The sequence below is a fragment of the Bos grunniens genome, chromosome 11 (assembly GCF_055505025.1).
Source record: "Bos grunniens cultivar Pamir isolate PY7600 chromosome 11, Bosgru_T2T1.0, whole genome shotgun sequence".
NCBI lineage: Eukaryota > Metazoa > Chordata > Mammalia > Artiodactyla > Bovidae > Bos > Bos grunniens.
The window spans coordinates 91,765,253-91,789,126 of record NC_141175.1 but is presented as its reverse complement, the minus strand read 5'-3'; the positions used below and the strand labels follow the sequence as shown (position 1 = coordinate 91,789,126).

Genomic DNA, 23,874 nt, shown 5'->3' with positions numbered 1-23,874 from the left:
GGCCATGCTGGCACCTTGATCTTGACCCTCTGGAACTCGGAGGGGAAATGAATGTCTGTTGTTGAAGCCACCCAGTCTCTGAAATTTCGTTATGGCAGTCCATGCTGACTAATAAGGGTTAGGAACCGGAACATGTGGGGAGGCAAGTGGTTCTTTGGTGAGCAGCAAATGTTCCTGCCACAAGTGGCAGAGCAGTGGTCAAGACAGCCATGGTTCCCTGCTCACAGGGAATTAAACCTCTTAATATGACTTGTGGCATTCAGTTTTTCTATACTACTTGCGACCAAGCCACAGGTAATTATTAGTTTTGAGTTCTGTGTACTTGGATGAGATACAGAAAAACTGAAAGCTTAACCAAATGAGGCACGTGTTACAGTATATGTAGTGCTATAAGGCCCCAAACGGTTTTATGTTCCTTTCAGTATCTTTCTTTGTAAACAAAAAGGAAACTGACAGGCAGTGAAGCTGTATAGCAAGAATTTCTCTCAATACAGCTCTGGAAATAAGCTTTGGGCAGAAGAGGCCTTTATGTTCATCATTTGGGAGAGATCCGATTACTGTAGTAATAACCATGCCATGCCAATCTGCCTGTCTTAATTTCCGTCCTCATCTTGGGTCTGTCTTTATAAAGGAAGTATCCTTGGTAGTGGAGTTAGGATAAATTTCATCTCTGTATCATCTAGTACTAGGATTTATGATGTTGTTTATGTTTTGCTTCAAGGGGAGGTTAAGGGAATTATGATGTTGGAATATAATCATGACAAAGCATAATTATTCCTTTTGCAATTTAAGAGTAGCAAGACACACATATCATAGCCTGCTAGACTTGACTATTGAAATCCTCAAATCATTGTAGAGGTGGAGAAAACAGGCAGCCCAAATTTGACCGTTTATTTAGAAAAGATGTCAAGTAGAATCATAAGTTTCATGCTTAAGAATTTTTTCCCCTTTTATGTTACTTTAAAGCCATTTTTTGCCTTAGTGTAACTTTAAAAATACCATTTCATAAAACTAAAGTCGTTGTCTGGAATTCCTTGAAGCCATGGTTTGGCTTCAGTAGGCTTTAAACAAATACACTGTCAGAAATCAATGTGGATACATTTACAACAGTTAATGCCCTAGTCACAGTAGATACTTTGTAAAATCAATACCCTGAAATATCAGAGGATTATGGTTGTATCAGATACCCCAAATGCCTAACATTGCTTTAATTACTCTAATAAAAGAAAGCTGGGTGAACTTTAAAAAAAAAAAAAAAACTTTCCTGTAAAGAATGTTCTACTCAAGCCAAAGCAAATTTTTTACAAGTTCTTTTAGAAAATCTGGAAGTATTTAAGCGTTTTCCTCTTCTTCTTGTGAGACAATGCCTGTTACCCTGCCAGTGCTCCATCGAACAATATTCCCCTTTATGACAACAGGCCTTTAGAACAAGTTGATCAAATATGTTGCGTTAGTGATAGGGTTCAGAGATTTGGACGCTTTTTCTTATTGGCACATAGACATAAACATATTTAATGTTCTGGTACATGGATGCTGAAGAGCTCTCATGAGGTTTTCTAGTTTGATTTGGAGCCATGGTTGGTCCACAGGCTCAAGGAGGACTGTTTTGCTCAGAAGATGGGCAGAAGTCATTTTGCCAGAGTGGAGATGTGTTTATATCATAGTGAAAAGATTAATAGAAACAAAGAAGAGCTGTGACAGGAGTTTGGATTAATCGTTACATTACTTGCAGGGAGAGCTCTTCCCATGATGGTCCTCATTCTGGTTTTTACGAGAAATCCCAGATTTTTTTTTTTTTTTTTTTAAATAAGTGGGTTTAATAAGTGGGATTCATGTTCCCTCAACCAGATTCATAGAACTGAGGGTGTAGTTTCTTCTTGCCAGAATACCTTGAGGCTTTTTGCCAGAACATTGGAATAAGGTACTTCTGGGTGTGGTAGAGGTGAGTGTGGCATTTTCACACATGGAATAATTCATGGGACACCTGTGCAGTGTGGGTTGATCAATCATAATGTAACTTTCTGAACAGTCATACCTCAAGGCATGGAAAGTCTGCATCTCCATGCCTATCCTGAATAATTTATTTCACTTATTGGTAATTATCTATTTATTATAATTCTTATAGTTTAGAAAGGAGTCACTGAAAAGCCACAACTGTTTTTAGAAAGAACTGTTTGTTTGTTTGTTTTTGGTAGTGCCAACCAGCAGGAAAAGGGGAGGACGTGAAACAGGGTCCAGAAGAGGAAGCCCATTCTGGTTATCACTGATCGAGCTGGTCTAGGTCAGGGCATGATGTTAGGATGTGGAATCACATGGCGGCAGAGAATCTAGTGTATTAGCCTGACAGGCAGGGGACATTCAATGAACGTGGACCTTCACAGGTTACCCTCATAAAATCATAGACTCTAGGCTCATCAGTGAATATTCACTGTTAGTCTGTCCTTAAAGTTTGATTGGTGAGGAAGCTGAAGTCCAGAGAGAAATAAACTTGCTTCATGTCTTGTTTTGAGTTTATGGTAGGTAAGGACTAAAACTGAGGCTTTCTGGGTCTTACTCCAGTATCGTTTCTGCTATTCTATGCAGGCTCTTAGGTCATTTCTTCTGGAGGATTTGCAAGAACCGTTGCTCTCTGTATAAGTTGGCTTGGGCTGCCATCACAAATATTGGGTTGGCCAAAAAAGTTTGTTCAGGTTTCTGTAACATCTTATGGAAGAACCCAGATGAACTTCTGGCCAACCCAATGCTATAGACTGGGTAGTAGAGATGACCAAAGTTTATTTTCTCCCAGTTCTGGAGATTGGAAGTATAAGATCAAGATGTTGAGAGATTTAATTCCTGGAAGCTCTCTTCAGGCTTCCCTGATAGCTCAGTTGGTAAAGAATCTGCCTGCAGTGCAGGAGACCCTGGTTTGATTCCTGGGATGGGAAGATCCGCTGGAGAAGGGATAGGCTACCCACTCCAGTATTCTGGCCTGGAGAGTTCCATGGACTGTATAGTCCATGGGGTCGCAGAGTCACACGTGACTGAGTGACTTTCACTTCACTTCAGGGCTGTCTTCCTGGTTTGTTGATGGCCATCTTCTCACTGTCTTCCTAGGGCAGAAAGAGGGCTCTAGTCTGTCTCTCGTCATAAGGACACTAATCCTATCACAAGGGCCCACCCTCATGACCTCATCTAAATCTAATTATGTCCCAAAGGCCACACCTCCTAATGTCATGCTGTTAGGGGTCAGATGTGAATATGCACAGAGAGGCACAACAATATTCAGTCCATGGTACTAGCTGAACAGGAAAGAACAGACATTCTCTGGGGCCTGTCTCAGGGAGTCCGTGTTCTGCGGTGTCTTTGCGCTTGGGCTGTGATGCTTGGGAGTGGATGCAGAGTAGTAGGCTCCATTATTGTGGTTTCATGGTTTTGGTCCTCTCACCAAGACATGGCGTATGACAAGAAGAATCTTGATGTCCCCAAAGTGAAGTCATCTGTTGCTTAAATACTGATATTAACTGGTTAACTCACTGTGATTCAGTGATACCATGTTGTCCTTATTGAGTAGAAGTAAAATGAAATCACAAACTCTCCACAGCATTAACCCCCTGACCTTTATTTTTTAAAAAACTGGTCAGATAACTTTAGCGAAAACCTGAACATTTTTAGCAAAATCTTAAGAATATCTTGTTTGGGAACTCACCTGTGGTCCAGTGGTTAAGATGCCACACTTTCATTGCAGGGGACATGGGTTCAATTCCTGGTGGGGGAACAAAGATCTCCTTGCTGTGCAGTGCAGCTTAAAAAAAAAAAAAAAAGAATATCTTTTTCTTTTTAAATTTCTCTGTGTTAGTCACTCAGTTGTGTCTGGCCTTTTGCAATCCCGTGGCCTGTAGCCCACCAGGCTCCTCTGTCCATGGAATACAGTCCATGCAATTCTCCAGGCCAGAATACTGGAGTGGGTAGCCTTTCCCTTCTCCAGGGAATCTTCCCAACCCAGGGATCAAACCCAGGTCTCCTGCATTGCAGTTGGATTCTTTACCAGCTGAGCCACAAGGCAAGCCCAAGAGTAATGGAGTGGGTGGCCTATCCTTTCTCTAGCGGATCTTTCTGACCCAGAAATTGAATCGGGGTCTCCTGCATTGCAGGCGGATTCTTTACCAACTGAGCTATCAGGGAAGCCCTTTAAATTTCTAGATCTAACTTATTTTAATGCAGCTCTTCTCTGTAAGTTGGGACACTGTATTATATTGAGTAACTATTAGATTACTCGGTCATTTGTTAAATAAGCCCAGGTTTTTAAACAAGTGACCCAGAGGGAAGGGGTCTAATATTGATTCTGAGCCAAGCATGTCTGGACACGTGGCTGTCTCATAAAGAATCTGCCTCCATGCATTCTTTAAGTTTTGAGAGCTTGGTGGAAATGGAAATTTTTAGTTCCATTTAAAAGAAGAAATAGGCAGAGAGACTGAGAGTTTTGCCCATGACCATGTAGGTGGTGATGGATAAAGTGAGGATTTTGACACATTGATCCAACTTCAAAAGCTGTACTTTTGTCCTTTATTCAGTTCTGGGTCATCTTAACACAACTTTTCACTGGTCCCACATCCGGGAATAAGATTGTGTGGGTAGGTCAGTTTCACAATCATAATGTACTAATTTTGCCAAACACAGAGATGCCTGGGAGTTTGTATTGGGATGTCTCTTGTTGGGGACAGCATTTGTTGGGAAAGAGATCTTTTGTAGTGAACTTAAAAGTGCCCTTCTTCTAGTTCTTTGAGGAGAAGTATAGCCAACACTTCTCTAATAATGTAATAATTACCTAGTTTTGTTATGGGCCTCTGATTACTGATCATATTGATCAGTAATTTCTTCTACTTTCTACTTTCCCCCATGAATGATGTACTCTATCCTAATAATTCGTACTTACTTTTGAGGGGAAGTATCAGATGTAGACTGGAGGAGGGCATGGCCACCTACTCCAGTATTCTTGCCCGGAGAATCCCATGGGCAGAGGAGCCTGGTGGGCCACAGTCCATGGGGTTGCAAGGAGTCTGACACAACTGAAGTGACTTAGTATGCACACACAAACCAGATGTAGAGCACTATACTTTTATAAAACACTTAATCTTTTCTTTCTCTTCCTCCTCCTCTTGATCAATATTTCTGTTTGCCACGCTGCTTCACAGATGCCAGATATTTCACTGCAAGCAATCCAGAACTCTTTTGCTTTGACCTTTCCTTTTTCCTGCCTCCTGATTAATTTTGATATCCAGCTACAAGCTGAATCCCAGATTAGGAGAATGCTCCATGCCTTAGCTCCACTTCATTCTCTGACTTGCCCCACCGGCTCGCGGTTCCTTTGCATTTGGCCTGCCTTCCTCTGTCCTTCGCCTACTCTCGCCCTGGCGTCCCTTCCAGTTGGTATTAGGTATTGGGCTTAGCTAAAGCTGCTCCGTCCCTTTGGAATCTTTCTCCCCAGTCCAGCCGTTGAGTCACTGCCTTGTTTCAGTTCTTGCCTAAACACTGCTCTGCATACTCTTACAGGAAAGAGAGTTGCAGTGAATCAGCCTCTCTCTCCTTTCATGTTTTACTTCGGTACAATCTCTAGGAGCATTTTAAAAATCTATATTACTTTAATAGTTTAGTTTCTCTGTGTTTCTTTGGTTCAAGTGTCTTAATCTCATTGAGAGAAATGTTCTTTATTCAAACTCAGAGTCTTTTATACTTCAGTATATAATGGTTCCTGATAGCAAAATAAAGTGAGTTACGTACACATGATAAGATAATTTGTAAGAGTATTTCAGTATTAACATTTTCAAATGTCTTCAGTTTTGGGTCCTTGACATGGTTGCCATCTTCATAAAGCAGCCCGTTTACTCCTAAAGTATCTGAACTCTTTTAAGAAATGTATCCTGAGAGCCTAACAAATTGACCAGCACTGTAACTCTCGGTAGGTTGTACCCACATAAGATATAAGCTGAGGAGGATGGTGCAGATCCAGCCAGCCCATGCTCTGCTTACCAAACACTATGTCCTGGTGCAGAACACGCCCCAGAAGATGACTGTCTACTAGGCCCTGCACAGGGGCTGACGGGATAAGGTTAGCCATGCTTGGACATGCACTGTGGAATCTCACCACAGTCCTTTGAAGTTGGGATTACCATCCCCTTGTCTGGGAACTAGTCTGGAGATGCTGGATGGTGTGTGGAACATCTTGTCAGAGAGACTTGAGGTTTAGGTCCAGGTGTAATGATTCCACACCATTGTTCCTTTCTTTTCCCCATGGCTGAATCTTTCCTGGGGAAGATCCACTGGCCTGGTGCAGCAAATGTTCTTGAAATGAGGATATTATAGGTACTAGTCATTTTAAGGTGTGAAAATTGAATCTGTTGAAACCATATTCCAATATTTATTTATCATACTCTCTTCAAGTGATTGTTAATCTATGAAGCAATTCCATTGGCGGGTTTTTAATAGACAAAAATTATAAGCCATTAAATTTAAATCTTAATGCTCATATATTTATAGGGAGATCTAAAACCAGCTGTCATCACAGCTTTATTTTGAGTGGCAGGAAAATGTTATGATATTTTAAAAGTGAAGGTTTGCAGGTAAGTGCTGCAGATAAGTCTACAGATAAGTGTTCTCAATCAGGTCAAGATTTAGAAGAGTTCATGGTTTTGCAATCTGTTAATTCTTAACAATGTTTAACAAAGGCTTTTACAACATTGTTTGTAATAACTTTTTTTGCTGTAAAAGTAGTACCATGAACTTTAATGGAGTAATTGTGATGCTTTCCAAATAGTCTTACCTTCTGATGTATGGTGCTAGTCCAGATATGCAGATAGTAATGGTTGATGAGTTATTTTCATGCAGCCAGCCTTCTAAGAATCATGGTGATTAGGGCTGGGAGGAGTTCTATTTGTTTTCCTCTTTTTCTGTCTAGTTTGCGTAGGTCCTTTAGGAGTAAGCTCAGACTGGTATGAGCATCCCTGGCGGTGTTGATTTGAGGGACGGGGTAAAGCACAGAAGCTGGGTAGGAGTGTATCTGCCCAGACACTGTCCTGTTAGAGACAGGAGAGCAACTCAATACTTGGGGTTGGCTCTAGTATTTCCTTTGTCAGTAATGCGACCTATCGGTGTGTATTGAACGTGGAGCCCTAGATCTGACAGACCCCCTAAGAGACATCTGCTCTTACCCTGGGCATTCCCACGAGATGATCCTTCAGCCTTCAGCATCAGTGAAGATGCTGACCTCTTCCATTGTTGAGAATCATTCAGTGTTGAAAAGGTCTCCTGCTTAATGAGTAGAATCCTCTTTTCTTGTGAGCTGGAGCCTGTAGTCCTGATAATACCTTCACCATGCAGATAACTTCAAGCAACAAGTTTGTTGAACATGCCTGAACTCTGCTGTCTGTCTGGTTATCTCTGCTTTCTTCAGCTGATAGTCACTGAACCTGGTAGCCTGAACCTTTATTGTTCTGTTTGGACCACTCTAGGTGGGCCATGCATTTGCTGAATCCTAGCATGGACGTGTGGGGTCCAAGAGTCCCCTAATGTGCAGCCCGGAGTTGTGTGAACTTTTTGAGCTTTATCGCATTGCTCGATGGACAGCATAGGTTTTCCTTTCTGGCTTGAACTAACTAAATATTGGGTTATACAGTTAGCACATTTCTCCTGGATTTCTAATAAGATATGCCTTGAAAGGAGAGACAGGCTTTCTCTGAAAATGTGGTGAGTGATTCACACAAGAGAAATTCCATTTGTGTTTTTAACTTGTAAAAAAATCACTTTACTCTGGGAATAAAAATGTAGCTCAGTAGCATCAGCCTATGTCCATGTGACTATGTCTTATTGAGAAGTAGACTCCTCCAGGCTGACAGGGGGCATTCGAGATTCTAATGTCTCTTTCAATGTCTCCTGTGTGGACTTTTGGTATGGAGGGGAGATCCTTCCTCTACCTTCTTTTGTTCTAGATGCTTCCAGCATCCAGGTAATATCAGGTGCTGAGGAACCTCTTGTATGAGAGAAAGTCCTGCATCTGGCTGCAAAGATCTCAGGTGGAGTTTCTTGCTGCCCTTTGAAATCTCTGCATAGGTAATTAACTAAAGGGGCGCCCATGAAACCTCATGCCTTTTACAAACCTGACTTTATCTCCGGCAGTCTGTCCTCATACTGTGCAGACCCAGTTTTGAGAGGAACACACAGCATTGTGGTACCACCTACCCTGCCATTTATTTAATCGACTTGGATGGCTTGTGCTGCTCTTGGCTGTGGACCCGCAAAAACAAAGCCGTAGGATAAAGCAGCCTGAATCCTGTAATGAAAACCTTGTACCATTTTTTTGAGGCCCAGTCGGGAGAAATGATTTATTTTTGCCCTCCCAAATCAAACATTCTAGGAATCCAAGGTGAAAATTGGATTTTAACTGCTACCAGCATTTGGAGCATATAAAACCGGCAAGTGTTGAGAGTTTTGCTTGATGAGGAGAAGAACCTAGAGGGGCTGGGACGAGAATGGTCTACATGTGATGTGCACTGGTGTCTGACATAAATCTGACTGATCATACTGGAAGTAAACCACAAGCACGCTTTGGCAGCTGATTGCAACCGTGGAGACCTCTGTGTTCTTCACATATCATTTTGTTTGCAGTCTTAACGCCTGGAGCGTTGTTCCATCTTCCTTCTTCCTTGCTTCGTATTTCAGGTTTAAGCCTTCTGTTATTAAGCTGAAGGAGCCTGGGAACTACCTGAATGCAGCCAGTATGTGTTGTTCCTCCCCGAGGTTCTGCATTTGTACATGTGTTCACTTTCTCCCCGCATTGCCCCCCTCCCCTCCTCCTGCTCATCATACACTATTTTTGGAGAGAATACGACATCCTGTTGAAATCTTGAAAACCCACAAAAACCTAAGGACTTCAAAGCTATGATGTAACTCCAACTTCATTAGCCGAGCTCTGCCTTCTCTGGTTTTGTTTTACAAGTTGGACATGTAGTCAGAGCCTTGTTGGGAATGCTGCCTGGGTGGACCTGGAGGGCAGGCAGTGCGGTCCCTGGAGGCCTGCCAAACAAGTGGTATCCACTATCTGCTGCCCTCCTACGAGTCACCACCTGTCCCAACTTTCTGCCCCTGAGTGCTGCTCACCAGCCTGGGCTAGTTTGCTAATTTCCATTGTTTTTCCCAGGACCATTGCTTGCTTGAATGGACTGAAACTGGTTTGTTCTTTAGTTTCTTCTGATTGTTTGCTCCTTCCTCCCCTTAACATTTATTGAGAGTTTATTTGCAACCTGTACTATACATTGGGATATAAAGATGAATAAAATACATCTGTGTTTGATTAAAATATATAGTGGAGGCAGCAGAACTGTGTAGAAAGTGTCATGGAGTAAAGGGGATGGTTGGAGGAACTCACTGAAATTGAGGAGACAGGAGGTTTCATGGTGAGGGTTCTCTGGGCCTGTTAAGAATAAGGAATCCTTGAGTGTGCCTGAAGGATGGATTTAGAGTGGTGGGAGGGGACAGAGAGAGATTGTCCGAGGTGAGAACTAGAACGTCACACGTATCATGTTGGGGAGGTTGCAGTTTTCATACAGGGGAGAGTCGATGAAGGTTTTCATTCAGAGTAATGTGATCAGATTTGTCTTGTGAAAGTGAAAGTCACTTAGTCGTGTCTAACTCTTTGTGGCCCCATGGACGACCCCATGGACTATACAGTCCTTGGAATTCTTCAGGCCAGAATACTGGGGTGGGTAGCTTTTCCATTCTCCAGAGGATCTTTCCAACCCAGGGATCGAACCCAGGTCTCCCACCTTGCAGGTGGATTCTTTACCAGCTGAGCCACAAGGGAAGCCAAGGTGACTCTGAAAGCCATTTGGAGAATCTTGTAGAGGCTGAGGCAGGGGAAGGCAGAGTGGCCCCTTAGATCTGGGCTTTGCCTGCATATTAGGAGTGAGGAGCCAGGTGGCCCTTCCTGCACCATTGGCCTCAAAATCGGTGCGCAAAGCAGAGTCTTTCATTCTAAAGTCTTGTCAATGCCACTGAGCAGGTCTAACTTCAGGATTCTGCCCCTTGGCCTCTTCTGACCTTGGCTGACTGGAACATGAGATGGATCCTTGCATTTGTCATCTCCATGGTGCTCAGGTGACCCCGAAGCCAGGCTCCTTTGCCTGCTGGCCTGATTTAAACCTGCCAGAACCTTCCCAGCGTGGCTGACTTCCCTGGGTCAGGCTGCATGGATGTCTGGAGTGTTTGTCTCACCCAGGGCTGATCTGGCTCAGCCCGTGGTCATATTCTGTCCCTGCCCAGGCCTTGGTGTTACAGGAGGACCCATGGCCTCTTGTAGGTGGGATCTGTGCCGTATTCTCAAGGTCTTCGTGCACGCCTCACCCTTACAGCTGTTCCCTGAGTGTCCACTGCAGACATCTCAGTAGACAGTTAAAATTCAAATGTAAAAAGTTCAAAGTATCTTTTAAGTTCCTTCTTACTAAGGGAAAAAAAAAATACAAAAAAAGGCATTGGAAGGTTAAGTTTTATAAAGTGCTCTGAACAGTGATAGGGTGTATGAAGACTCTAAAAATGCCAAGGAACTCTTGGAAATATGCTTGTTTGCTTGAGTGTCCTACTGATTGTGTACTGATGTTTCATTCTGAGGTTTTAGAGCCCCCACTCTCAACAGTCCCCACCTCCCAGGTTCTGTGTCAACAACAAGGGAACTGTTTTATAATGTGGCTGTGAAGCACACCAGTGCTCTGGAGCTGGGCATCCTGCATTCAATTAACTTTCCTATTTCACACCTCATCATTGCAGTGTGGCAAAGCTCTCCCTGGCCTTTCAAAGCAGGAGGACTGCTGTGGAACTGTGGGCACCTCCTGGGGCTTTCACAAATGCCAGAAATGCCCCAAGAAACCATGTAAGTGACGTTTCATCATTCTTTTGCAAGTTAATGTAGCATGTCTGTTTTCTTATGATGACTGTTTTAATGGTGAGACATTAGACTTCAAAGAAATCACATTGAATTGTAGAATATAGTACAATAATTTGCATTTCCAGAAACCTTGCAAGTCTGAGAAAGCTTTCATATCGATTTCTGCTTTTTAATAAACATAGTTATCGGTTGCCTTTTGTTCAGCTGGATTACTTTAAAGAAAAAATCTTTTAAAAGGGGATGTGCTATAAGTAGGCTCTATTTTCTAAGATGAAAGAAAAATAAAGTCTCTTTTAAAATGATAATGAAATGATAATGAAATGCTGCTATAAAAAATCAGCAGTTGTTAAGTTTCCTTAAATGTGTATTAATATCCACAACTTCTCTTGTAGTTTTTATTACGCTATAGGTTTTCAAATTTCACTGAAAAGAAAAGTAAAATAGAGAAAGGAATGATTGCTGATTTGTGAAAGAGAAGCTTAGTCAGAAGGACACAGTGCTTCCTCCCTTTTCCTCTTAGTCTCTGCTGTTAAACTATCACATTTTTCAAGACATAAATCTCTACTGACATCTGCATGCATTGATTAGTCTATAAAATTTGTTTTCCAGAACCTATTGATGTGAATAAATCCAGATTTACATCTTTCTGTTACTTTCTCCCCAGTTTTTGAATATAGTGTCTGCTCTGGATAATTGATTCCTAGTACTTTTTAGAAAGACAGAGATAGCTGGGTTTAAGTGGAGCTTTCCCTCTTCTTGTCATGTTTTTGCCAAGAAAGCAAGTGATATTTTTATATGTTGTCATCTTTTTTTTAATAGTTATTTTTTAATAGTTTATGCTGCAAGGAGTTTCTCATTTGCTTCCACTGGATAATTTTTATTTATCCTTTGTTAAACATCTGTTGATCTGAATGGTATTCTCAACTGCCTTTTAAAACCTGTTCAGTCTAGAAACTGCCCCTAAGAATCTCCTTTGGTCTGTCTTGTATACTATTCTTCCGTCATCATAAATGATTCTTATCTCTCAAACTTGTTCTCTAAATCTTTTGATGTTTAAAGTTAATTTAATTTTACTTTTTTCCTTGATAATTGCTCCTATCTTCCTTTAGAGGAATAATTTTTGGAAACACCTACTGAAGTTTCTGATAATTAATGAATTATTCATATAGAGGGGGAAAAATGGAGAAGGAAATGGCAACCCACTCCAGTATTCTTGCCTGGAGAATCCTAGGGACGGAGGAGCCTGGTGGGATGCCGTCTATGGGGTCGCACAGAATTGGACACGACTGATGCGACTTAGCAGCAGCAGCAGCAGGGGAAAAAACCCCATATAAATAAAGACATTCAGTACTGAGACATTGTCTCCAGGTAATTTTCTCTGGGTTTCAATAATGATTAGCAATGCGATTTCCAGTAGTGGGTTGAGTTTGATGGTCCCACCTCACTAAAAGATCTATCTACATAAAATTATCCTGACAAGCTGACCAAAGGGGCATCTAGGGGACGTTTTGTATGATTTCAAAACCATGGAGTTTAGGGTTAGGAAATGGCAACCCACTCCAGTGTTCTTGCCTGGAGAATCCCAGGGACGGGGGAGCCTGGTGGGCTGCCATCTATGGGGTCACACAGAGTCAGACATGACTGAAGTGACTTAGCAGCAGCAGACTTGAGTTTGACTCCCAGCTCTGTCATTTACTGTGAAGTCTTACGGACCATGAAACAAATCTATGTCTAAAATGTTGAAGAAGCATTGCCTTTCAAAAAATGTCTCCCCATCATTTGGGGGCTAAGTTTAGAATAGTATGAAGGTGAATATGTTTTCCATTGCTGAGTCTAAGAACTGAGGAACTGCTGCTGCTACTGCTAAGTCGCTTCAGTCGTGTCCGACTCTGTGTGACCCCATAGACGGCAGCCCACCAGGCTCCCCCATCCCTGGGATTCTCCAGGCAAGAACAATGGAGTGGGTTGCCATTTCCCTCTCCAATGCATGAAAGTGAAGTCGCTCAGTCGTGTCCGACTCTTAGCGACCCCATGGACTGCAGCCTACCAGGCTCCTTTGTCCATGGGATTTTCCAGGCAAAAGTACTTATCTTTTATTTTTCTTTTCCATTTTTTCCCTTCTCTGTGTATCGTTTGCTTATTTAGCTTCTCTTTCCTCTTATTTCCAAAGCCCAAAGTTGCAAGACAGGGACAGAAGTGAAGAGTAAAGGGAATCACAGTATTGCATCATTTTCTATCTGGAATTGTATCATTTGGGGATAAATTCAATACTTTATATGGTTTTGTTAGCTCTATATTTTAATGTTGATAATAGTTTAAGTAGAAAGTAAAAGCACAAAGTTGCTATCACTTTTAACTAATGAAAATAAGGTCTGTATGGGTTGATCTAATGCATAAATTGAAGAGCAACATGGATTATGAATGAAGTAAGCTATTGACATCTTGACTTCAACTCCGTTTATGCCATCCTACCATGTAGTCCACTCCCAAGAAACACGCTCAGAGTCATATTCGTCCTGTGTCATTTAAAAAACTTTCTTTGCTTATTTTAAAATTGTACTCATTTTGGAAGAGAGCAGACTTTTCTTGCGGAGAAGGCAATGGTACCCCACTCCAGTACTCTTGCCTGGAAAATCCCATGGACGGAGGAGCCTGGAAGGCTATGAGGTCCATGGGGTCGCTGAGGGTCGGACATGACTGAGCGACTTCACTTTCACTTTTCACTTTCGTGCATTGGAGAAGGAAATGGCAACCCACTCCAGTGTTCTTGCCTGGAGAATCCCAGGGACGGGGGAGCCTGGTGGGCTGCCGTCTATGGGGTCGCACAGAGTCGGACACGACTGAAGTGACTTAGCAGCAGCAGCAGCAGACTTTTCTTGGCTTTAGAAGCTAGGGTTTTGTGCTCCATGCTTCCCCTCACCCGCCACCACTCAGAGTAGTTTTCAAGTGGCTCTTATTTAATGTTTTGAAGGTTTTGTTTAGCCACATACAGAAAGGCCTTTCATTGTTGATCAGTTCTTACTGTGAAAACTTAGTTTTAAATCTGCAAATGATTTCATTAAAGAGTCTGTAATCTATTAAAAATGTACTTGGTATGAACAAGTTGCTTGTCCTTTAAACATTTTTTGAAGAAAATTAGCATCGAATTCTAAGCAGAGGAAGACTTTAAGATCATCTGGTCTGGCTTTCTGCCTTGAGGTAAATGACTTAATTTTTAAATGAGATAATAATCTCTCTTTTGCCTTTGAACAATTCACAGACAGAGATCTCACAGTCTCTGGAGGTAACGTGTTACAGGGTGGCCTCGTTAAATGGGACAAGACTGGACATGTGGCCAAGGGGCTGAATGGGTGACTCCCCACATACCAATTTTTTCCTTTTAACCCACTATTTCCAGATTCCTCACTTTGACCATTTTCTAGCAGAGGAAATAAGGCAAAGAAAGGAAGTAATAGAGGAGAGGAATGAGAGTAGTAAATACTTAATGCTATTCCTTAGTGGTGAGAATAAAGACCATGTGTTGGGGCAAAATAATTTTATTTTTCAAAGGAAAATTTCCATTTTACTTGGAACTTTTTTGTTTCACTGCTTGTTTAGGTCTTCTAAGTCGTTTAACCATTCAGCCTATTTTCACAACAGTCCACTATTATCTTAATAAAAGAATACATTATTGCAGGAAGCAATGATATCTGTGCATACTTTTGTCAGGCCCTACGGTAGGCATTTTGTATAAAGTATCTCTATACTCCGCAACAGCCCTGACTTATTCAACAGTTGGGAATACTCCCATTGTACAGAATTCCATTTGGGACCCAGAAAGCTTGTCTTTCAAGGTGGCAGAGCTGTCAATAGGCAGAGCCAAGATTTGAACCTAGGTCAAACTGGTCCTGGAACTTATGCCAAGAAGTCTCTCAGGTATCACAGTAGGATGTCAAAATTTCAGTGGCTAGGGTTTTGTTGGTAAATTGGTGGCTTCAACATTTGACGGGTTGAATTTTCTGAGTGCTGGATCAGACAATGTATCAGAGCAGCTCTTTACATCTCCTAGCTTCCTTTAACACCTGTTCTTCTCAGCTGCATGGTAGAGAGAATCAGCTTATACTAGAATATGTGAGCCTATAATTAAAGTGAACATATAGTTTATTATCTAAACTGGGGAACTTTTCAGAGTGAAGTGGAGTGCTGTTAATGAACCTTGATGGAGCAACAGGTATCATCAAGGACTATCCTAGGCAGACCAGGATGTCTAATCACCCTCTCTGAATTTATAAGAAAATTCAACTGCCAGTAGTTAATCACTGGGGAGGAACTGAATTTTTTGGTAAGAGTCACTAATTAGAAGAAAATATAGAACAGTTTTATGGTTTTTGAATGAACATAAAGATTGACAACTAATTGAGATTTATGTCTGTTGCAAAACATGAGATATACTGAAAAACAAAGGAAAATGGATATACATTGGGTTGATATCTTAGAAGTAAGATCACTGATGCTTTATATCCCTTTGCTTATCACATACAGTAGTTTAGGGTTGTAAGAATTTAAGCATGTAACAGCATTGTTTCTTTTTTACAGCTTATCATGGGTATAATCAAATGATGGAATGTCTACAAGGTTATAAACGGGTTAACAACACCTTTTGTCAAGGTAAGATCAGCTGTGAATTCACTGGTGTATGAGCTCAACGGTTGTTTTGCTTTTAGAAACTTGAGTTTTTTTGCTGTGTTTTGCTCATTAACCCAGCTTGTGAAGGTCACACAGAGAACCACCTTTTGCTCACTCCATTTAGGAAAAAGAAGTTTAGTGTATGGTTGCTAGAATTACATCACTACCATTTAAACTTTATGGAACTTCCCCACCCCCACCCCCCATCTATTGGTGTTGAAATCCATGGCAGATTGGATTACATTATGGAGTGCACGATCCACATGGGGTGTGTGCACACGTGAGCACATGCGTGTTCCTACAAGTATTACTTCTTTACTGACATATGATTGGGCCACAGAGTTCCCTTTCTTCTCTCATCAGACTGTTTCTGGCTACTCAAACTATTAAGGTATTAAATATCAGAGCAAACACATTTCTTTTTTTTTTTTAATTTTTTAATTGAAGGATAATTGCTTTTGTTCAATCTATATAGAAACATACAAGCAGTGGGACCTTCAAAAATCCTTTAGTTCAGTGTCTGTGCTTTATGAGTGAGGACATTCAAGTCCAGACTGGTTAAGTGACTTTTCTGTGGCCAAATACCGGTGCCTAGCTTATAGTACCCATATATGATAGCAAATTTCATTTCATTTACTTTGGGAGATGTTCAATCAGTGCTCTTAATTTCCCAGTACATGTCTAGGATGAAGGTGGTGGTAGTAACTTGGAAATATGTGTACTTTGCAATAAACAGAGAAAGAGCTTTCAAGAGTCTTATTGAACCAAAATCCATATCAAAACGCAGCACATGTCCTCTGACTTGTGGTCTGAGACTCTCTATCCTTGACCAGTATGTGTTTATAGGGACAGAGCAGATTAATGTAGTGTTAACAATATTTAGGTTAATCCCTATCAAAATGGTTCAAGTCATGGGAATATCTTAATTATCTGAGAATTCTCTCAAGTGAATTGTCTCTTCAATATTGCATCTGTATAACTTTTATGATTTAAAGAGCTTTTGCTGACTTCGAAAGAATCTTCTTTTGAAATGCACATAGATATACCACGTCTTTAAAACGTTTTCCTTCAAATATTTTAAGCCCTCATTGTAGATCAAAGAATGTTGGCAAAGGAGAGAGTGCTCAAGATGCTTTTTGAGAAACATCTGCAAACTTGTAGTACTACTAGGGATATGGGAGTAGCAGATTAATCAACATTATGTAATAATCAGTAGAATTTCGGATATCATTAAAAGTTCATACTGTATGGGTAGAAGGTTGAACTAAATGGGTGGAAGAATGAATAGATGGCTAAATGTATATTCTACCATATAAACCAAGTTGTTCGACTGAAGAGAAATATAAACCAAGTTGACTGAAGAGAAATATAGTGGCTACCTTAGAAATATGCCTTTAAATGTTTAGTCAACTGTCCTACAAGACTTATAAATTACTTCAAAAGCTAAAGTCAATAGCCTGGAGTTATAAGGAGGCATATTTATAACAACTACGTGCAAACCTTTTCTGTGGATTAGAATTCCCCATCATTGTAATGAAATGCTTTTGGAAGTACTGAGTTTCCAGCACTTAGGAGTGATCCAACAGATCCCTAATAGCTGATGGCCCAGGATGCTACAGGGGGGATTTTCCTGAACAGTACGTGATGTTAAATGACTCTGTCAATTTATTCTGATAGCAGTATTATTCTGTCACTTGGGATAGAGGTGTTGTGCATGAGAAGAAAGAAATGACTGGTCTGTCACACAAATTTTAGACCGTAGACATGTAGTTTCCTGAAGTGTTGCTTTGATTAGGTATATCTGGTCTCTTCATTAAGCTGTAGAAAGAGGAGGATCCATATTTATACCTCAGCATTCTAAGTCTGCATGACTACTTGTTAGAAACTCTCCAGAAATGTCAGATGCTCCTAATTTCTCTGAATGTCAAATGATGAAGAGTTTACTCATTTTCTTGGGGTGGGATAGGATTTGGACATTATTAATCCCAATTAGGAACTGAAAGAGAGTACCCAGGATCACAGAGATAATGAGGAGGCCCAGCCAGGATTAAATTCCCAAGCCATCTCTGTTTCTGTGTGCAGCATGACCTCTTTACCAATTTTGTATATATCTGTTAAGTATTACTAATGTAAATATGATATACTATCTGCTTTGAGAACTAATAGAAGTTAATGAAATTAATATTTGATTTAATAAGAAAGGATGGTTATCTAATATATTCTTTCTACTGGCTGGTTCAAGGTTTTAACAGTTCATGTTCAGAAAAATGCCACTATAGAAGTGGAAGTGAAAATTTGCAAGTAATCATTTGTCATCTCATTTAGCAAAATAAAGTGGAGAAGCCTTCAAGTAATTCCCTGAGGATTTTAGTCTTTTCCTTTTCTGGTTTGGTTGGTATGGAGTGACCTTTAACAAGTTTTGTTCATACTGAGCATATCAAATGGTTCCACCTCAGTCACACTGATGTTCAGTAATGCCGAATCCTGGCTTATGTTTGTCTTAGGAGAATATTTGCAAAACAATGTTGTACTTTTTGGCATGAATTCTGGAGTGAAATATCACAGAAAATTCTATTTCATGGTGCCTCAAGAAGGCACTGCTAAATTACACTACAGAGTAGATTGACTCATAACATCATATGACTTCATTCATCATAATCTATTACATTACTTTTGAGTGAAGGGCTTAATTTCATCCCCTTTGTGATATTGGCCACTAAACTTAGGTAGAACTTTCTCACATTACATATGTACACTTGGATTTTCCTAGAGCCTTGAAGCTCTTTATTTTGAAGTTTTTCAAAAGAAGCCCGTTAACCATCTAATTACTTGTGCGTTCCACATTGTTCTTAGAGTTTAATGTCTTCTCAGTTTACAAAGCACATTTAAAATTAAAGTGATTAATAACTAAAATTGCATTATTTCCTTCACCTAAGTGAATTAATGCCTGAAACAACTTTTCATAACGTGTACTCTGTAACAAAGAGCCAACTGTGCACAAGTTAATTTGAGAAGCTTTCAAATAATTGCCCTAAAAGTTGGATTTTCCCCTCCTTTCTAGTGGTGCTGCAATTATGTTTTCAAAGGAATGATTTATTGCATATACACACATGGAGCTCTAAAACCTGCCCTCACTACCCTCAACATTTATGGAATTGTTATAATTTGCTTCATTTATAAAAACAAATAATTCAATTAAAATTTCTGGTGGTTATCTAGAGCAGCATTTGTCATTTCATTATTATGCTGAAGGTTTGATGTAGAATTAGAATTAAATGAAGAAATACCTCATGGCAGTGATCATAGGAACTCCTGTTTCATGGTCTTCCTTGGTGGCTCAGATGGTAAAGAATCTGCCTGCAATATAGGAGACCCAGGTTCAATCCCTGGGTCGGGAAGATCCCCTGGAGAAAGAAATGGCTACCCACTCCAATATTCTTGCCTGGAGAATCCCATGGACGGAGGAGCCTGGTGGGCTCTAGTCCATGGGGTCACAAAGAGTTGGACACGACTGAACACTTGACTGTCACTTTGCCATGAAATAAATGTGTTCTTAAAAATTAGGTGTAAATCTCACTTCTAGAGTTGGGTTCTGAAATTACTTGGGGACCAGTCTATTCAATGAAATCTTTTATTTAAAGCAAATATCTCTCTTAACATTCTAAAATCACCTGCCTCTTTCATTAGTTTATAGCTCTGAAATCAACCTACTGTTTTCTACATTTTTAGCATGTGCTGAGGTGCTATGGGCAGTGCCAAAATACATAGCTAGACAGTGTCTGTGCTTTTAGAATCCAGTGTATGTATATTTCTTTTTCATGAATCTTGAAATCTTTAAAAAATATCCCATAGCCCGTAAACATGAGTTGGCGGGGCACTCCTGAACTACAGACTGAGGATATGTGATGAATGATGAATAAGACATCAGTCTTGCCCTTTGGATTTAGTGTAATTAAATCAGTTTGAATCAGCAGGATGTAATTTGCTTTGTTCAGTCATCCAACTAGCTGAATTTCAGCTCACTCCAGATGAGCCCGTTAAAGCAAATATAAAAGAGCTGTCCACATAACTTTCTTTTGGCTTGATTTTATTACACTGGTTGTTCTGCTCTAATAAAATAAAATTACAAAACAGATACACTAAGACACAATAATACTCTACTAAAACTTTCACTGCAGGACTTCTTTTTGCTAGAAAGTGCTCCGAGGTGCATCTGGAATTGACTTGTATTCAGACCACAGAAAAGATAATGCACTCCCCCTAACCCCTACCCCCGCCCCGCCCAGGGGCATACCTCTGTCATTAAATGAAACTGACCAGTCTTGATGAATAGTCCATATAAGGAAGGTGTACATGGAACTTCTTGGTTATAAAGAGGTTGTCTGGACTGTAGCTTACATTTCAGGCCTCTTAAGTGAACATAAAAAAATTGCTGTGACTGCACTATGGTGAATATGTAGAGGGAGACTGGTCTTTGAGTGCTTTGCTGCTGCTGCTGCTGCTGCTGCTAAGTCGCTTCAGTCGTGTCCAACTCTGTGCGACCCCATAGATGGTAGCCCACCAGGCTCTGCCGTCCCTGGCATTCTCCAGGCAAGAACACTCGCGTGGGTTGCCATTTCCTTCTCCAGTGCATGAAAGTGAAAAATGAAGGAGGCTAGAAAGTACAGGAAAGACCCTCAAGTAAACTGGCTTGGCTGGAGAAAAGAATTGGCCTGTGGTATACTGCTGGGTGAAAACAGTAGGGTGAGATACAGTGATACTTAATTTTAAGACCAGTTTCTTATTTTTTTAATGATTAATTGCATGCATCATTTGTAATATGACTTGTGGTACATGCTGAGGAAACAGTTATTGGATTTACACTTCTTTTAATGTAGAGATGTCCAAAGACCATTATGACAACAGCTTGCATATTTAAAAGAAAATGGATTTGTGATAACTTTCTTGGAAAAGAGATTATCATTTTAGAACTATTTCCAAAGGTATAGTTAATGGAAACAACTTTTTTGGTATGGCTAATAGTTAAATGAGTTTATTGAGATGGTATCAGTTTTTTTCACCCAGCGTTGTTTCTTGTATCCTTGCTTTCTGGGTTCATGTTTTCTTTTGTGATCGGATTGTCAGATAAAATATAGGACGCCCAGTTAAATTTGAATGCCAGGTAAACTGCAAATAATTTGGGACATATATTTTTAAAGTATTAGCTTGTATGAAATTCAAGCTTAACTGGCTGTCCTATATTTTTACTTGCTAATTTATATTTTGAGATCACAGCCTTTAACAGTTCTTTAAGTGAGAATCACTAAGAAGTATATACTTTACATGCCTGAGAATATCTTTATTTTGAACTCATTCTGTAATGAGAGTAATCAGGTATACAATTTTAGGATAACAGTTATTTTCCAGCAGTACTTTTGACCTACAGAATACCACTGGATTTCTGACTTCTTTTTGATACTGTTTTCCTTAGTAGAGAATGGTTCTGTCTTTGGAGATCATCTCTTAATTCTTTATGTTCTGTAGTTTTACCATGATGTGTCTATATGTGGATTTATCTTGATTTTACTCAGTAGGCAGAGTGTGTTGTCCATCTGAAGACTCCAGTCTTTCCTCATATTTGAAAAATGATCAGATGTTATCTCTTCAGATGCTGCTTCTCCACCGTGCTCTCCAGCTGTAACTCCTTTTAGACAAGTGTTGGAGATTCCGTTTTCAATGTCTCTCATAACACGTCCTTTGTCCTTTTCTCCTCTTGTCTCTTTTGCTGCTTTATGCATAAATACCTTAGTTCTGTCTTCCAGTTTTCCAATTGCTGCTTTATTATGCCTATCTAGATTCTACCCTATCTGTTACACTTTTTATTATAAGATTATTTTTCATTTTTGAAATCTCATTGTCATAGCTTATCTATTCTTATTTCATTTTTTAAAAATGTATTTATTCAACATTTTAAGCATGCTGAGAAGTTTAGCTGGATTTCAGCTGCTGAGGAAGGAGTGTTTTCATAGATACATTTAATTTGTTACCCTCAGTTGATAGTATCCTGGCTTCTCTTGGTGCTTTCTAGACAGTAGACCCAGAGTTTCAATGGCTTCCCTGTATCATGTATTAATATTTTAGTAATTCTTATATATTTAGAAATAGGGGTGAGTGCCAAAGCATGAACTTACTATGCTACTTTAAAAAAAAAAAGTGTTCATATCAGGACTGAGGTTTTTAATTTTTTTATTTAAAGAAATCAATATCAGAATGTGATTTCTAACATATATATAATAAATTGTTTTTCTTTGTGAGTATAGAAAAGCTTTTCAGAGGACTTCAAATTATATAATTAACAGTTATCCTCAGTCTTTTTTTATCTGTTGTAATTATGCAGCCCATCAACACAAGTTTATTCACCATCTGGCAGTCACGCATTCCTTTATTTTATGGATATTTAATGACAATTTAAGTGGGAGCACTCTGAGAAGTATATTAACACTCAGTTCATACCCTTAAAAAAATCACTGTTCTCACAAATAATTAAAAGGCATCATGTCAGTCTATAACATCAAGGCAGCATGTAGTAAGCACTGTAAGAAATGAACCGGATACTATGCAGTGTCAGAGGAAATTTCCCATTGAGTTGGAAAATCAAAGATGGCATTTACACCAGTGGGGATGGGTGAGACTTGTCAAGGTATTTGGGGGTGGAGGCAGGCTAAATTCAAAATCGGTTTGGTACAGTGCCTCAGGCTAGTGAGTGTCAGCTTCTTTCAAGGTTTTATTTTAAATACATGCGAAGCTGATATATTTTGTGAATTAACTTTTAACTTTTTTGATTCCCCCATTGACGTTTTTGGTTTCCTTCAAAGAGTTTGGATTGTGACCAAATATTCATGGATGTCTTCAGAGACATAAATGTTTCTGAAAAGTTAAATGTCTTCAGATTAGTACAGTTGCCCTTCTTATCTGTGGGTTCTGCATGGAGATATGGGGGGCTGCCTGTCTTACGCCCTTTGATGTCAGGGACTTGGGCGTCTGCAGATTTGGAGATCTTCACGAAGAGAAACGAAGAGAAGGGGTTCTGCAGCCAATCCCCCAGGGATACTGGGGGACGACTGTGATGAGTGCTCTGGATTCTTCCTCCCCTTTCCCCACTTACCCATCTTCCTCAATCTTCCTTCCCTCTCTCTCCCCCACTGCCTCTTTCAAGGCCCACTCAACTTGTTCTGGGCCTTATTGCAGTGATGGTGTCAAGGAACAAAGTAGACAGTGAAGAACTGTAGACATAATTATGCTCTTAGTGACAGTGAGCCTGAAACATCTGGTACTAAAAGTGTGCTAAGTTCACTAGCACTCCAACCCAGCTTAACCTTGTTTTTGTTTTTTAAAAAACCTTTATATTGGAGTGTAGCTGATTAACAATGTTGTGATGGTTTGAGGTGGATAACAAAGCAACTCAGCCATACATATACATGTAACCATTCTCCCCCAAACTCCCCTCCCATCCAGGCTACCACATGACATTGAGCAGAGATCCCTGTGCTGCACAGACATCCTTGTTGCCAGCTTGACCCTTAACCTAAGTTCTTCCTCTGGTAATCCCAGATCCTCACCCGACTTTTCCCCAGACTTTCTCCAGAGGTGAACTAGCTGGGCCACCTGCTGCTCTAATGACTGTTGATTTTATTTATGTGATGCTTTTCTCCTTATGGAAACACTTGGATAAAAAAATTTGATAACTTTCTGTTTACTGAAAGTGAAAGTAAAGTCTCTCAGTTGTGTCCGACTCTGTGTGACCCCACGGACTGTAGCCCATCAGGCTCATAATAATCAATTTCCTTTTTGGTTATTATTGCCTACACATTTTTTTCTCTATGTATTTTGCTAGTGTTTATTGAATGCCTGTTTAGTGGAGTTGTTGGGTTGGGTGCTCCAGCTATGTCACCATTCTCACAGTAACCCGGTGAGATAGTGCTATTTTTCTTTAAACTTGCAGTGAAACTGAGCCCTGAGTCTCCAAGAAATTAGTAATGGAAGGTGACATACCTGGAGAGTGTATGTATGTATGTATGTATGTATGTATGGAGAGTGTATGTATGTATGTATGTATGGAGAGTGTATGTATGTATGTATGTATGTATGTATGTATGGAGAGTGTATGTATGTATGTATGTATGGAGAGTGTATGTATGTATGTATGTATGGAGAGTGTATGTATGTATGTATGTATGGAGAGTGTATGTATGTATGTATGTATGTATGGAGAGTGTATGTATGTATGTATGTATGGAGAGTGTATGTATGTATGTATG

General features: G+C 40.1%; 1 protein-coding gene across 27 annotated transcripts in view; it reads left to right on the top strand.

Annotated features, from left to right (window-relative positions):
• The window catches only part of LTBP1 (latent transforming growth factor beta binding protein 1), a 460,290-nt gene that overhangs the window by 253,874 nt on the left and 182,542 nt on the right, over positions 1–23,874 (top strand). For all 27 annotated transcript variants that reach the window (XM_086327488.1, XM_086327485.1, XM_086327484.1 and 24 more), the window contains 2 exons: positions 10,795–10,897; positions 15,488–15,559. In XM_086327488.1, the coding sequence (XP_086183614.1) occupies positions 10,795–10,897; positions 15,488–15,559 (175 nt within the window). The remainder of the gene's footprint in view (positions 1–10,794; positions 10,898–15,487; positions 15,560–23,874) is intronic.